A 15479-nucleotide genomic window follows, 5' to 3' on the forward strand; every position below is an offset into this window, starting at 1 on the left:
GCAGGAGAGTGTGACAGAAGGAGCCTGGAGCTCCTGGGTTACCCTCTGGAGGCCCCAGTCCACTTTGAGGACTAGATTTCCTTCTCTGCCCAAGGGGGACTTGGATTAACTGAGCAGTAAAATCCTTAAAGTCTTAGCTGCTCTTTTCACAGTCAAACTGGACTGAGCACTGGAAGAGGCATTGGAGAGCCTCATTTTACAAATGAAGAAACTGAAGACCAGTGAGGTTAAGGGAATTATCCCAAATCATCCTCTGCAAGTCTGTCAGAATGTGAACCTAGGTCCCATGCCTTCCATTAGCTCCCAAAGAATCCCCTGACCTTAGCCCAGTCCCATCCTGTGTCTGGACCTGTGCCCCTCCTGTTCAGTCCTTGGAGTCATGGATGACTATCATGCCCACACAGCCCAGTGCAGAATGGTATGATGAGGAACCCTGGCTGTGTGCCACAGGACCTGCTACTGAGGGATGGGATGGCTAGAGGAAAGCTGCCACCTATCCGTGGGCCTTCATCTCTCCATTGTCAACCTTCCAGTGTCATTGTGGAGAAAGCATTTGGCAAGCCACGAAGAGCGAAATAAATCTAAACTTGGGTCTCGATAACCCAAGGAACGATGACCACCCCTGAAGGAGGGCCCAGGACTGGGAGAACCCCCTCGGCTACCCTGGGAATGGTCCTGGGCCTGGACAAAGGGATCTATGTTCTCAGGAGGTCCACAGCTCAAGGAAGGAGTTATTTTAATGCAATTCCCCTCAAAACTTTATTCAACAAACCTGCTACAGAAAAGTTATTTAAAGGGGGCAAACTCTGGTCAGGGACCTCTGGCCTCTCTTTGTATCCAATGAATGAACCATCGCTTTTCAACAGGAAGTAACGAGGTCTCCAGGTCTTGATATATTCACCTAAAAGGAGAGAGAAGAGGTCAGGGCAACGCAGGCCCCAGTGTCTCCAGGAGAGGGAGCATCCCCCGGCCCAGGAGGTGGGCCGCCTGGAGGCAGGCGATGATAGACACAGGCAGATCCTGTCTCCCTTTGGAGCTCAGTTACATTCCAGCCGAGGGATGCTTGAGGAGTGACTCATCAGAGAGCCTGGGGGGAGGGGGAAGGGGAGAGGAGATGGCAAGGAGAGGGAGGGAGGGGGAGGAGAGAGAGCTGAGAGGGCCCTATGGCGGCTTTAGGTCTGGGAGGAGAGGGAGGGAAGGGGCCTCTGGCTGACGCAGGGCAAGGCCCTGGGAAGGACCCAAGTGTGGCAGAGGTCATGGGATGACATGCTGCGGCAGCAACCCCAGAACCACTTGGCTGCTTCGTGGCCTCCAGCCCTCGTTGGGGGCTGCTGCTCTGCCCCTCTAGCTGCTGGGAGAGAAAACTCTTCTGGGCTGTGGCTCTTGCTCTCATGGGGATAAGATGGAGACAAGTTCTGGGCCCGGGCAGAGTCCCTTTCACCCCCAAAGAGATCTGTGAAGCAATGGTGCCAACCTTGACTTGAAGGGGATGGGTTTTTTCCAATGAGAAAAACCCAGAGTCAGTGGAAGCTGAAATGCTGGGGTCCTTGGGGGGAAGGGGGGGAAGAGAAGCCAGCTTAGACCCCAAGAGCTTGAGCCACTCCCCCTGCCCTGCCAACTGCTGCTCTCCTGGGGCCTGGAGAAGGTGGCATCTGTGAGCAATGTGGTCCTGGGAAGAAGGCCAAGGCCAAAGCCATAGGAAATAGGCTTGGAAGGAGGGGAGGACAGACACCTGGAAGATGACCCCCAAAGACTGAGGGCCTCCTGGCTCTCCCCATGGGACTCTCACATCACCTTGTGTCTACCTGGGGCTCTCATTTGCCCCCTTGGCACCAAGGACTCAGGATGAAACATACAAGCAGCAGCTACCTGGGGATGCCATTTAGAGAATGACCAGTTTTTCCGAGTGGAGCTGGCTGGGAGATGGGGATGGCCTGACATTGCCCCAGGGAAGATCGGGGAGTAAAACCCACAAAAGTCCTGTGCTAGTCTTCTAAGGCCACCCAGCTGGGAGAGTGGGCCAAGGGGCCCTCAAAGATCACTGAGCCCAGCAGCTCATTTTCCACATGAGGAAACAGAAGCACAGCAAGATTCAGTGACTTGTCCAGGGTCACACAGCTGGGACTGGAGACAGGATCAAAACCCAGGTTTGACTCCAGGTCCAGAGCTCAGCCTGGCCCTCGTGTCCTGGGGGAGGTCCCAGCCAGGGCCCCTTACTCACCTCTCTTGTGGAGCCAGCCTTCTTTGACGACAGACACCTCGTTCATGGTGGCGCCTGGCCTTGCCACAGCCTCGCCACCACCTCACCAGGGATGGGTCAGGCGAGAGTGTACCTGGGGAGCCTCGGATGGAATGGAAGCTGCTGTGGAAAGAAGGTCCCATTTCTACCCAGGTCTGGCTGGTCCCATGGAGATCCCCCTCTTCCCATTAAGGGTCCCCCCAAATTCTTTCATATACCCCCCCATATACACACCACATCCTATAAAGCTAATCTGGATTAGGTCCAATCTTCCTCAGTTGTCTTTGGAACAGAGGGGTGTCAAGACCTGCCTAGAGGCCCTTGGAAGACAATTGAACACCTCTCCACTTCCCCTGGAAGTCAACTCCTCAGCAGAGAGTGTACAGGGAGAAAAAGGAGGGGTCCTGGACCCACAGAATTGAGTCTCCCAGAAAGGAAAACCCCACTTTTCTGGCAGAAGCATGGAGACATGATGAAAACAAATTTGAATGGAGTTCTTTGTGCAGTTCACAGGTAGATGAGGGGAGGCAAAATCAGCTAGAATAGGACAACACCAAAGAGCCCATGCCCGGGTGAAGTCCAGGACTGACAAGGGGGCTGGGGAACACATCCATTGGCCTCTCTAAAGGTGGTCAGCAGAAGGCCAGCCCCCCCCCCCCCAGGTCACTCACATGCCAAGAGGCTGAAGACGGTGTCAATCAGAGAGCCCCAGGCAGGGCCTCTCTGAAAAGGGCCTCCAAGAGGCTGGTGGAAGGGAACCCCCTCTGTTCCAGGCCCAGGCTTAGGGCTCATGGGCACTCAGAGCTCCAGGATAACTGCACAAATGAGTGGCCTTTTGCAGTTCCTGAGTATGGCTAGCGGGCCTCCAGAGGGGCTGCAGGCACAGGAGAGAGAAAGCAAGCAGGACCAGCTGCCTTGTCCACACCTGCCTGGAGTTGATCTGGGAGAGGGAGGACCCTGGGAGCCCTGGGAAGCCAGAAGCTCAAGATAGAAGCCCAGGCCCCTTCCCTCTGTCACCCCTCCTCAAACAGCAGCTGACCAATGGGCAGGCCCACTGACGCCAACAGCTTCTTCTCGAATTCCTGGAATGGGGTGAGAGACGCCTTCCACCTCCCATCTCTCTCATGGCCACAAGCTCAGAACTGGGTCCACCAAGGGTCTGGAGCAACCATTATCCTTACTGTCCCCCTTCCCTGGGTCCAGCCACCCCTCCATAAGCTCCTAACACATACACATGCGCCCAACAGGATGTATACTACAGTGACACACACACACACACACACACACACACACACACACACAAACATACACTCACTCTCTCTCTCTTCCAGGGCTTAGGGAGCAGGAAGCAATGGAGTTATCACAAGTCGTTACATTATCCAGGCCAAGGAAAGGGCATTTTCCCAGTTCGCCTGAGGACAGCCCAGCAGGCCCGCCAGCCAGGAGCCACAGGAGGGCCCATGAGGGGCAATGATGAGCCCCAGGGGTTGGCAACCTTCTGGGCATCAGGTTTCTCCTGTTCATTTAAGGACTCCAGAGGGAGGGGAGACACACCAATCAGGGCTGGATACCCCCCTTTCCCAGCCCTCATGACCTTCAGAGGTGGCATGCTGCCCCACGGTTCCCCTACCCAGTGATTAAGATTTGCCTTTATCAGGGGACCCTCAGGGTTGGGGTTGGGAGTAGAGGAGTTGGTCCTTATTCCACTCATATTTGGGGTCCCCCAGGTCTCAAGGTTCTCATGGAACCTCTGAGAAATGGTTTGGCTTCCTCTTAATTGGCAGGTTTCCTTCCCCCGATATGGTTCAGTCAGCTCTGTCTCCCCACAATCCTCAGAGAAACTGCTGTTTGTTCCCCAGACCCCAGAGTTTTTGCCACCCCAGCCTGCAATGCACTCTGGGTAGGTGGATCTACTCTTTCCAGTTCAGAAACAAAACACACACTCTCTTCCTGGACATCAGCCCAGGTGAGACATTCTGCCTGGCAGTCAGGCTGGGCCTGTCATCCTACACAGCAGGCCCTGGGGCAGAGTGGAAAGAACACTTCCCCTCTCTGGGCCTCAGTGTCCTTCCCAGGCAAAAAAAGGGGGGCGGGCTTGGAGGAGCTCTCCCAGCTGACTTTAGAGGACCCAGAAAAGGGACAGTAACATAATGAAATTCTGAACCCCGCCCCCCCCAGGATCTAACCCAGGTACCTGGCTGGGGCTGTCATCCTGCAGACAGCAGAACAGGAAAACCTCTTCTCTCAGCAAAAGAGGTGATAGCTGGTGGGGAAAAGGGAAACCACTTCTGGGAACAAAAATGAGGCAGGGCTGAGGGCTGGGGAGGGGCTGCAGGGGCTTCAGAGGGCAGCAAGTGCCAGAGCTGGTGAGGATGCACTTCCATGGAGATGGGAAGGTGACCAGAGGCTTCCAGAGGAATTATCTCCTCTCTCTCAAGCTGGTAATGGAGGAAGGCAGTGCTCAAGCAGTGTCTGAAGGAGACGTGATTCTCCTACCCCCATAGCATCATCTTCCTTCTCCCACCTCTGAAACCCAGGACATGAGATGTTCATAGGACGGCATGAGGTGCCTAGTTCAATGTCAGCAGAGCCCAAATCCTGTCATTTTACCATTTAACATAAGCATGATATCCAGAGAGTATGGGGCATTGCCAGTGTTTGCACCTGGGGCGGGCGGAGTATTGTTGGACTTGGGGCTGGCCAGACCTGGGTTTGAATTCTGCCCAAACAAGGATGCTGGTGAAGGAGCTCAACAGGAACAACGGTTCCTATGTCTCACTTTCATTGCCAGGAAGATGCCCCCCCCACTGCCTTGGGATGATTTTGTGTCTACCCGAAATACAGGTAGAAGAGAAGTTTCATGAGGGCAGAGACTGTTGTCTGTTTTGATTCTGAACTTGCAAAGACTCCAAGCCCAGTGCTAAGGACACAGGAGATACTTCTTATCTGGTGACTGACTGACTGATAACCACTCTGATCCCCAAAGCACCTTAGGAAGCAGAGAACAGAAGAATGTTGACCCACATCTTTCTGATGGAAAAAACAGACCCCCTGAAAGGAAATAAACTTGCCCTGAGCCACACTACCAGTTAGGGACCAAACCCAGGTCTCAGCCTATTTGTCCATATTCCATCACCACATGTATTGCAGTCACATCTCATTTCCTCAAGCCACTTATCAAGCTAGAGTTATGCCCTCAAGGCCTCCCATTTTCCTTTTTTCTCCCTCCCTCCCCAGCCCACATCCCAGGAGATTCCTAGGAGAGAAGGCAGCTCAGGACAGCCAGCAGGCCGATTAGCCTCAAGCCAGATTGTCCACCTGAAATGAACCCATTGGGGGACAAAAAGCACACACTGCTGGCATCGTGGGCCCTCTTCCCAAGCCCCTGACATTCCTGAGGCCCACCTATACCCCACCACCCGTTTCATGCCCCAGTTGGGTTTCTGTTGAGTATGAAATAGGCCACTCGAGAATGTTGATCTAATTTCCTGGAAAAGGCCTGCTCTTGTCTTTTGTCTGGGGTCGGGCAGTTACTGGAAAAGCAAATAAATAAGGCCATAGGGGAAAAAACCTAACACACAGAGTAAATTAAGCTGAGAGGCTCTGCCAGATGCAAGCCAGCTTTCATCTCCTGCAGACACTGGTGAGGAGGCCTTCCACAGTGGAAGCATCGAGTACCAGCTCCCAGGGAGGAGAGGATGCTGGGAAGTCCTGCCTGCCCTTGACCGGTGGCTGGGGGACAGAAAACAACATGAAAACATCCCTGGTTGCAGGGAGCTGACAGTCCACTTGCTCCAAGTACAAATTGACTGGATTTGGGGTTAGAGACCTGAATTTGAATCTGTTATTGGATACAACCACTTCCACTGCCTGGGTCTCAGGGGTCATCTGTCTGGCCTCAGTGTCCTCCATTGTGTCTCCAGGGTTTGACATAAAGTAGGCACACTGCCTGAGAGGGGCCTCAGTGATCCCACTAGGTCCCTTTCTAGCCCCAGGCCCTGCCCCATGACCTAGGTCAGCCTCTGGCCTCCAGACAGGAATGCTCTCATGATCAGGCCTTGGTCAATTCAGTCTGTCTGGCTGCCTCCAGGGACAGAAAACCACTATCTCTCTGAGCAACCCAGTCCATGGGGAGACAGTTCTGATTACAAAGGGCTTCCTTCTGTCCAGCTGAAGACTATGAGATTCAGCCCTTGCTTTAACTTTACTCATCCCTCTCATCTACAGCAAGAGAATGGAGGATGGGGGGCCCGGCCTACCTGGAGCAGGTCCAGAAAGCCTCCTGACAATAGCTGCCTACTTACAGTCTTCCTTCCAACTGCCAGGAGAGCAGAGGTTCCATGACCCCGAGCATGGCCCTGGAAAGCCCAACCCCTTGCCCCCACATCCCTCCCCACTCCCTCCACAGGCTGGCTGTCATGGAGCAAGGCTGTGACTGAGCTGGCCCTGCCTATCCCCTGAGACCATAGGACCGCCCCTCCGCACCAGCCCAGCCACGCTTACCGCCTTCCTCCCCGACCTCAGTCAACAGCTGAGCTGCTCCTGTCTCAGAAGAGGCACCCCGCCATGAACCAGCCTTGACTTTTATGACCAAACCAATTCAGTAGCATTTATTGTTGTTCAGTAGCGCCTGACTCTCTGTGTCCCCAATGGGGGTTTTTCTTGGCAGAGATCATGGAGGGGCTTTGCCCTTTCATTCTCCAGCAAATTTTACAGATGAGGAGACTGAGGTAGATAGGGTCACCCCAGCCAGGAGGCATCTAGAACTAAGGAAGAGGAGTCTTCCTGACTCCAGGCCTGGCATTCTCTGCTCTGTGGTGGTGCCCCCTTGCTGCTCCCAGCACTTATAAGGCCTATTATGTACTGGGGTACAGAGACAAAAGGAAAAGGGCCCTGCCTCATAGAGCTCACCCTTTAGGGCAGAGACAGCAGGCGGAGAGGGAGAATGCCATGAGAGACAGGCCAGGGCCTCCCCCTGTAGCTCCTTTGAGAGAGCCCTCAACATTAGCTGTGACCACTAGGAGGTTAGTATACTGACATGAGCTTCCCTCAACCTCAACACATGTGAAGAGAGCAGACAGACCGTGGAGAAGAAAGAAGGCCCTGGAAACTAAAGCAGTCAATGAGCAGGTCCCTCACAGAGAGTGGCAGCCTAATGCCCAAGCCCCCCCCCCCCCCCCACCTAACAGGCCAATCCTTAATTCCTCATGGTTATAAAATGAGAATTTCCTTTTGTCATAAGATGATGAAGACTCCAAACCCCCCCCAACAAACTACCACGTTTTGGGGGAGAGGTAATATCAATTAAGCCAATATCAAAGGAGGACTTCACAGATTACGAAGTACAGACAAGACTCTGTGGGTGCCCTAGGTCACCCTCAACTGACGTCAGTCAAACATTTCAGTCGGGTCAGTCATCTATAGTTTTGATTTAAACTACAATTAGACTGGAAGCTCCTAGACTGTCTTTGGTCTCTTAAGACAGGGTCTGGCCCATTATAAATGTATATTGATTGAACTATCCAAGTCTTTAGCACAAAGAGGTATTTGTTGGGAGAGGGTCATTAGAGCACTAACAGCAGCTTCTGCCTACTAACTCTATGCAGGAAGACTAGGACAAGGACTAGGCTTCCCATTTTACAGACAAGAAAACTGAAGTTCTGTTTAATTGGCATATCCAGGGCTCAGGACAGGTCCTCCAACTCCAAGGTCAGTTCTTCAGGTTACAAGAAATGACCACTGACTTGGGCTGGGCAGATGGAGCAGGAAGGGTGCTGGGCTGTGAGCCTGGAGAGGCTTGGGTTCCAATCTGACATCTGCTGTTCCTCAGTACCCAGGTAAATATCCCAGTTAAACCATCTAACTGCCCAATGTTCACCACGGAGAAAAACAATTGAGCTGATTCCCTTCCAGGGTATAAGCCTCAGGGAACTCACAGGAATGTTAGAGGCTTACAGGGTCTTTACTTTTAAATTGAGAGTCACTTCTAAGAAAACCTTGGGATCACAGCTTTTGGAGCTGGGGGATCCTCAGAAAGCAGCAGACCCATACCCTCCTTTTACTGAGTCGGTACTGAATGCCAAGAATAGGAAATGACCTGTCCAAGATCACACAGGCTGCCAGTGGTGACTCTTCCTCCATACTCCAGCCTCTCTGGATGATTGCTGAGGCCTTCAGTTTAGGGCTGGAAATCTGACAAGGCCATCCAGGACAGCCCTCTCCATTTCTAGATGAAGAAACTAAGACTCAATCCCCAAAGGATCTGCTCAAGGACCCAAAGATCTGGGATTCAAACTTGCCTCATGGCCCCCGCCTTCACCATCAGCAACAGCTCAGTTCCAAGTCAGCCATTTCCTCAACCTGGCCCCATTGGCCATCTGGATGACCACGATGCCTGGAGGAAGGAGCCACAGGCCTGTGGGAGGCCCTCCCAAAGACCAGAGAGGTGCACAAAGCCCTGGCTGATGGGAGTCTGCTCCTATCAATTCAATTAGAGCCAAGAGCAATGCTGGTACAATCCTCCTGAGGAGCCAACGTGGTCAGACCCCCACCCCACCAAGCCTGGTTTCCCCAGCTTGCTACAGGCAGGCTCCCTATATAGGGAGGTGAGAAACCGGCTTGTTGACAACAGGGCCAAGGAGTTATTGACCTGACCACATCCTGCTGTGGGCCCAGTCGCTTCACCACAAGGACCACAGTGGCCCCGGCCTTTGGGGGGCCATAGTTAGGGGCAGGGTGCGGGGAGGAAACTAAAGAGAACGCTCTTCCTAGTACACCTAGAGGGCAAAGGGAAGGTGAAGCACGGTACAAGCTTTACCCTTGGAGGAAATGAAAGTCACCTCCTGCTACTCTAAGGTCAACACTTCTTTTCAGAAACACCCCCAAGAAAACCTCTTCAGGCCCCCCACCATCTCCCCCAACTCCCCATCTTAGCCCATCACCCCCCCCCAAAACTGAGCCTTCCAAGATCTGACTGTTCACAGTCAGAAGGGATTGGGCATTAGAGATGCCACAGAATCCAGGGGTAATGGACCCATAGATAGGGCCCTCCTTCATCTATACCTCACCAAGCCAGCAATGAAAAAGTTCCAGACTAAAGCCCCAAGGGCCTCCCCACCTGGTCTCCTCCTTGCTCTCCCCTTCTGACCTGGCTTCCTAGTCCCAGGCACTCCCCTCCAATCCCTGTGGCCCTCAATAGCAGACTTCTCTTTCAAAAAGAACTCTCCGCATATCCTCCAGAAATCTCCAGAAGTGTCTAAACTGCTTAAGCAAGAAACCTCAACTTGCCTTTTTTCCAGTCTCCTTCTCCTACTAGTCCAGTGCAGCTGAACTACACCCAGAGTTCTGGCAGAGAGCAGGGTACCAAGGAAACAGCCTGGCTCTAGAGACATGAACCCGAGTTAGAATGCTGTCACTGAGGAGACAACATGTGCCATCCTGGACAAGTCATTTAACTTCCCTCAAGTTCTTCATCCAGGAAATAAAGGGTTAGGGATTAGTTGTCCAGAAGAATCTACTCCAACGTTTGATATGCTGTTTGATGGCAAGAATGGCATCTTCTTTCCTCTGACTCTGTCCCTTTTTGAAACTTTCCCACCTCTCCACCTTTGTTCACATCCTTCTATTCTATCAGGCTGATGCCTCACAATTGCCACCTTGTCAAACCTGAGCACCCCAGGACCCAGGTGCAGCAGGCCGACCAAAGGACCCGGGTTCAATCCTGCAGCCTGGACAGACCCCAAGATCTCTCTGGACCAGCCTGCTCCAGTAAGCATTTCTTACTTCAAGTCCTGCTATGTGGCAGGGTCTGGTCCCGTCTAACAAAGATGAAACAATTCCTCCTTGCGGGGACCTTGGGAAGGGAGACAACATGTATACTAAGAGGAGAATCAGCACATTCTCCATGTGGATGATGGGGGTCTTTCAGCTGAGCTTTGGAGGAGTTTGAAGAAGCGGCTGCCAGGAGGGAGAGCCCTCCAGCAGGGAGAAGAGCCACTGCAAAGGCCTAGAGAAGGGAGATCTGGATCAAAGTGTACAAATGGGAGAAACAATGGGCAGAACAAAGCTGAAAAGGTAGGACTTGACCCAGTTCTCCTTCATGACCGCACAGTGCCTAAAGATACACTGTGTCTCTCCTAAAGCATTCATTGCAACATGCCTCTCGTTACTGTTACCTGTACACATCTTGTAACTCTTCCCCCTCCCTTGCGATTGGCTCTTGGTAACCACTGGGCAGCCTAGACCAGGAGTCTGAGCCCAGTCAAACCCAGTTGTCTTTGGGGCAGCCTTAGCTGTCTGTGTCCAGGGAAGGCCTCTGCAATCCATTCCAGATCTAAACGGATTCTATGTTCCAGCAAATACTGCCCCCCCCACTACCCTCACACAAGTAGAATGTAAACCCCCTGGTGGGCAGGGCCTCTCAACATTGTTGTCATATTCCCAAAGCTTTGCTGAGTGCCTGGCACTTCATGAAGCTTATTGAACTGGACTGGCAAACTAAACTATTTGGGACATCCCCAGACCAGAGGCTCCTAGTAACCAGTCCAACCTATCTCCTGGATGGCCTCCAGCCACAATATTCTGTCTCCTGCTTCCATGTCTTTGCCCAGGCTGAGGCCCCCTTTTGCCATGCTATTTCCCACCCCCAGTGGCTGCCTTTTCCAGATCCCCCAGCCCTGCTCCTGTCACTGTGTACAGATTCAGTACATGACCTATATTGACTTGTCGGTGGATACACAGCTTAGACTGGGTATAGGCTGACTCACCTTTCTATCTGCAGCTCTCGTGCCTGACTTAACATTTACAATAGGTGCTCATTGTCGGCTGATTCCTCAAAGCTAAACTGGACCACTCCTGCCCATTCATTCTCTGTACTGGCCCCTCTCTGCCCCACTCTGGCTCTGTGGCCTCAGGTGGGAGATAACGGTGGTGGCAGTACTGAAGTGGGAGCAGAGGCAAGAGGAGCCAAGTTCCCTCCACTGAGCCCTCCCTGGTTCGTTGGGAAGATTCAGTGGAATGGCTGGCACACAGGAATCACTATGTCAGCTAGTCTTCTTGTGATGATTAGGATTGGGAGCATCAAATGAACTAAGAGATATCAGGGTCTCTGCTCCATAAATGGAGTCATAACCATTATAGATAAGATGCCCTATGGAATAGTCATCTATAAAGCTGCAGGTAAACGAGGCCCAGACTGAGAATAGGCCAGGAACAGGCCTGGGTTGGGGGTGGGGGGTGGGGAGATGGCCTGGAAGGCTGAGCACACAGCATGCCACTCAGTTACATTCCCCCATAAGGGACCTCCACAGAACCACTGGGGGCCAAGAAACCTGTTAACCTTCAGAAAACCCAAAACAGTCTCCTGGCTGTCCGGGATGCTGCTGAGACCCATATTTGGGATGGATGGGGGACTTTGGGAAACTCTGCAAGAAGAATGAGAAAGACCCTAACATGTCCTCCATTTTGGCCTTCAACTCAGAAAACCAGCCTCTGCATCTCCCCAAACCCAGGAACTAGGTGCACATCCATCTTCCTGCTTGGGGTTCAGAGCTCTGAGACCTCACACTGAGAGTAGGGGGTGGGGTCTGGCAATGTAAATGTGATTGGGGCAGATTACTCCCAGGAGATCAAAGGCAGAACCATCTTTACCAAAGTATTCCTAGCAAATCCCCATTTTTTTTGTAGAAAAGAACTGGAAAGAATGCAGGTGCCCATTGACTGGGGGAATGGCCAGACACCTTGTGATACCAGGATATGCAGGAAGAGATAATAGGCAGGAGGAATTCAGAGGAACCTGGGACATTATGTGAGTTGATCTAGAGCAGACAGCCACTAACAAAGTAATCAAAAACAATCCCAAAGAGTGGCCAGTGGCCTAAGACAGCAGATCCACAGGACAGTTGACTTAGCTTAATTGGTCTTTGTTACAAAGTGGAAAGGGGCCTGGGGGTGGGAAACGGATCCCCAACCTTGGGCACCATGAAAACAGAACTCATTCGAGACATTTTTTTTAAATGGGGGTGAGAGGATGCCAGGACCCCTGAAGGGTCTGCCTCCAGGTCACCCCCACACCACAGACTACACAGGCTGATCAAATGTTGTAAATTCCACCAGGCTTGGGGAGGGGTAGGGAAAAGCAGCAACAGGAAAGGCTCTGCCTGGCCAGGAGGGGCTAGGGTGAGAAATATTGCTGGGGTCAGCCTCCAAAGGTGGTGTCAGTATCACCATCCCCTGACTGAGGACCACCCTCTTCACACACCCTCCCACCCAACACTCCCACACACAACCCAGAGCAGACAGCAAGTTGAAGGGAAGGCAAGGTCAGTAAGTACACCTACTGAGTGCCTGGGCCCTAGGGAGCAGGAAGGGAAGGGACCATAGAAGGCAGAGAAATAATGCCAGGCCTTAGGGAGCTTGGTCTTCTAGAGGGATGGCTTCTGAACTGAGTCAGAATAATAGGCACAAGGCAGAAAATAAATACCCTGGATGTCTCCCCTCCCCTCAAAATGCCATTTGTGGGGAAACTTTCAAGGGCAAAAGACAGAAAGCCTTGGAAGGGTAGAGGAGGAAGAGAACCTGCAATCAGCATGCCACCTCTCTAAATGAACAACCCTCAGTCAGTTGTGCCCAGGGTGGGGGGTGGCTCTTGGTGGACAACAGTAGCAGCAATCCTCAGAAAGTTCCCTTGCTCCTCTTTCCCCATGGCCCAGCCTGTGCCCAGGTCTGCTTCCCCTAACTGGGGCCTCCCTCCTCCTCCTCCTTCCTCGTCTTTCATCTGGAGGAGGCTGCCCCAGCCAAGCCCGCCCCACTCTGGCCCCTCTGGCTCAGGCAGCACTGCTTAGGGTCCTTTCTACAGAGGGAGCCCCAAGTGGCTCTGAAGCCCCAACAAAGTCCAATGGTAGACACTGAAGCCGAATGGAGAATTCAGACCAGTACCCAGCCCCTGGCTGCTCCTGCCCCCTCCCTCTCTCTCCCTCCTTTGCTCCTCAGGGTCCATCAGCTCCTTGAGGATAGGGATCCCCAGTACCTAATAGGCCTTTGACAAATCCCTGGGGATACCAAAACCCCCCAAAGAGAAAGAACAATAAGGACTAGGTGACTGAATCAGGATCTGAATCCAGGTTCTTTGACTACAGATAACTTGATCCAAGGTCACAGGTTTAAAACAGGAGCCTACATCCTCCAGGGGGCTTTTCTCTCAGACACATTTCATTTGGTCAATCCCAACAAAAAGGTAGCTTCATCTGATGCCCAGGATGCCAGGTTGGACTCTGCCAATGATTTGCTCTGGGTGTCCATGGTGCCAGGCTGGACTCTGTCAATGACTTACTTTGGAGCCCAGGATATCAGGCTGGAATCTGCCAATGAATTGCTCTAGATGCCCAGGATGCCAGGCTAGATTGTCAATGACTTGCTCTTGGTGCCCATGGTGGCTGGCTGGGCTTTGCCTTACTCCAAGTGCCCAGGATGCCAGGACAGACTCTGCCAATGACTTGCTCTTGGTGTTTATGGTGCCAAGCTGGGCTTTGCAAATGACTTGCTCTGGGTGCCCATGGGGCCAGGCTGAGTTCTGCCAGTGGCTTGCTCCATGGCCCAGAATCTTGTCTCCAACTCTCTTCCTGAAAAAAAGGGATTGGGGGAAGAGAGAAAAATCCCTTTTCTCTTGAAAAGCTCTGTGAAAATGACAGAACCCATCAAGTACAGGAAGGCCACTAATAGATTGGGTGCTGGACTATCCTCCAGATGAAAGCCAAGTCTGGCCAGGTTGCACTGCAGATAAAGATAAAAAAGCCACTCTCTGTGTTGGGAGGCAGAGAGAGGCAAGGAAGAAATATCCAGGAGCAGCTGTGATCCAAAACACCCATCAGAAGGGATGGAGAGACCAGCAGAAGGATATAGAAAAGACCAGGGATGGAGACCAGTAGAGAAGAGAGAAGTGAAGGGAGAAGAGAGGGGGGAGAAGAAGCACAGAGAGGCAAGGACTACTGGGGACCTCATCACTTGTCCAGGAGTCAAAGGAACACAAATGAAGTCAGAGTCAGGAGCAAGAGATGTCCACTGAAACCAGGCCCAAGCAAGCTTCTGTCCAGAACTTCCTAACAAACAATTCAGAGCAATTCCAAAGTGGAAGGAGAAGCCTGTAGGTGGGGTCACCTCCTGGCAGCCTTCAAGCAGAGGCTAGATGAGTGAGGCAGGGAGGTTGGGGGTCGGGGCCTGGGTCACTTAAGTCCCTTACAATTGAAATGAGGTAGGGAAAAATAAAGGGAGTTTCTGCTACCTCCTGGCTCTAGGCAGGGAAGGGGTTCAGCAGGAGGCAGATTTCTTCAGGAGGCCGAGGTTAATATATAACATCAAAACAAGTGAAGCAATGAGATTTGGACAGGGTTGGGGCAGAGAAGAGTCCTTGGTCTGGGCAAAGGCCCAGAGGGTCCCTCACAGGAGCTGGGGCACTGGGTAGGCCCCAGATCAAAAGAGAGGACCTGCAGGCCTGAGATATACTGTCCTGCTGTGGCCTTCCTGGACCAGTGAAAAGGTGACCCTCTAGCAGGTGAAGCACTCTTCCCTCCTTGGCTCCTTCCCACCCCAGTTTCACTTCAGATCGTCCATATAGTCTGTCCTCCTGCTCAGCTTCATTTGTATCTCTGCAGATAGACTCACAAAAGTAAGAACCAGAAGCGACTAAAGGGATCACCTGCATCAGTTGTAGCAAAACCCCCAAACTCTGCACATCTGCAATGAAGGCTGGTCTGTCTCTGCTTAAGAGGCCTAGAGACAGAGCTCAGCACCAGCCTGGGGGAATCACTGCCCTTTAAAGAGCTCCAAGTGGTTCCCATCGGTATCCTCTAAGGCACAGGAGAATAAAGCTGATACCTCTTCCACCTGAGAACATTCAAATATTTGAAAGCAAAACAAATAGAGCACTGAACTTGGAGTGAGAAAGGCCCTAGTTCAAACACTACTTCAGACACCCAACTTGAAATGTGACCCTTGACATGTCACTTAACCTCTGTCTGCCTCAGTTTCCTCACCTATAAATTAAGAAATAATAACACCTCATTCCCAGGATTGTGGGGAGGATCACTTGAGTGGGTCTGCATATACAACTTCAAAGACCTAAAAAGCTCTCCAGGGGTGGGTGACGACAACTGCCCAGAAGAATCTTCTCCAACATTCGATGTGCTACTTTCTCTCTTCTACTTACTAAGGCAGAGTACCAGGGTGGTGAAGTTAAGAAAGACAT

The 15479-nt window shown here is 52.3% G+C and overlaps 1 protein-coding gene across 2 annotated transcripts in view; it reads right to left on the minus strand.

Moving 5' to 3' along the window:
- Positions 1-15479, minus strand: part of AKT2 (AKT serine/threonine kinase 2) — a 40928-nt gene that overhangs the window by 23247 nt on the left and 2202 nt on the right. The window contains exons 2-3 of one of the 2 annotated variants that reach the window (XM_074219073.1): positions 2222-2359; positions 773-901 (exon numbers count right to left, since the gene is read on the minus strand). In XM_074219073.1, coding sequence (XP_074075174.1) covers positions 773-901; positions 2222-2267 — 175 coding nt within the window. In that variant the 5' untranslated portion in view covers positions 2268-2359. Of the gene's footprint in view, positions 1-772; positions 902-2221; positions 2363-15479 lie in introns of both variants that reach the window. The other variant, XM_074219072.1, reaches the window with a different exon arrangement.

Source organism: Macrotis lagotis, chromosome 1, assembly GCF_037893015.1.
Source record: "Macrotis lagotis isolate mMagLag1 chromosome 1, bilby.v1.9.chrom.fasta, whole genome shotgun sequence".
NCBI classification, from domain to species: Eukaryota; Metazoa; Chordata; class Mammalia; order Peramelemorphia; family Peramelidae; genus Macrotis; species Macrotis lagotis.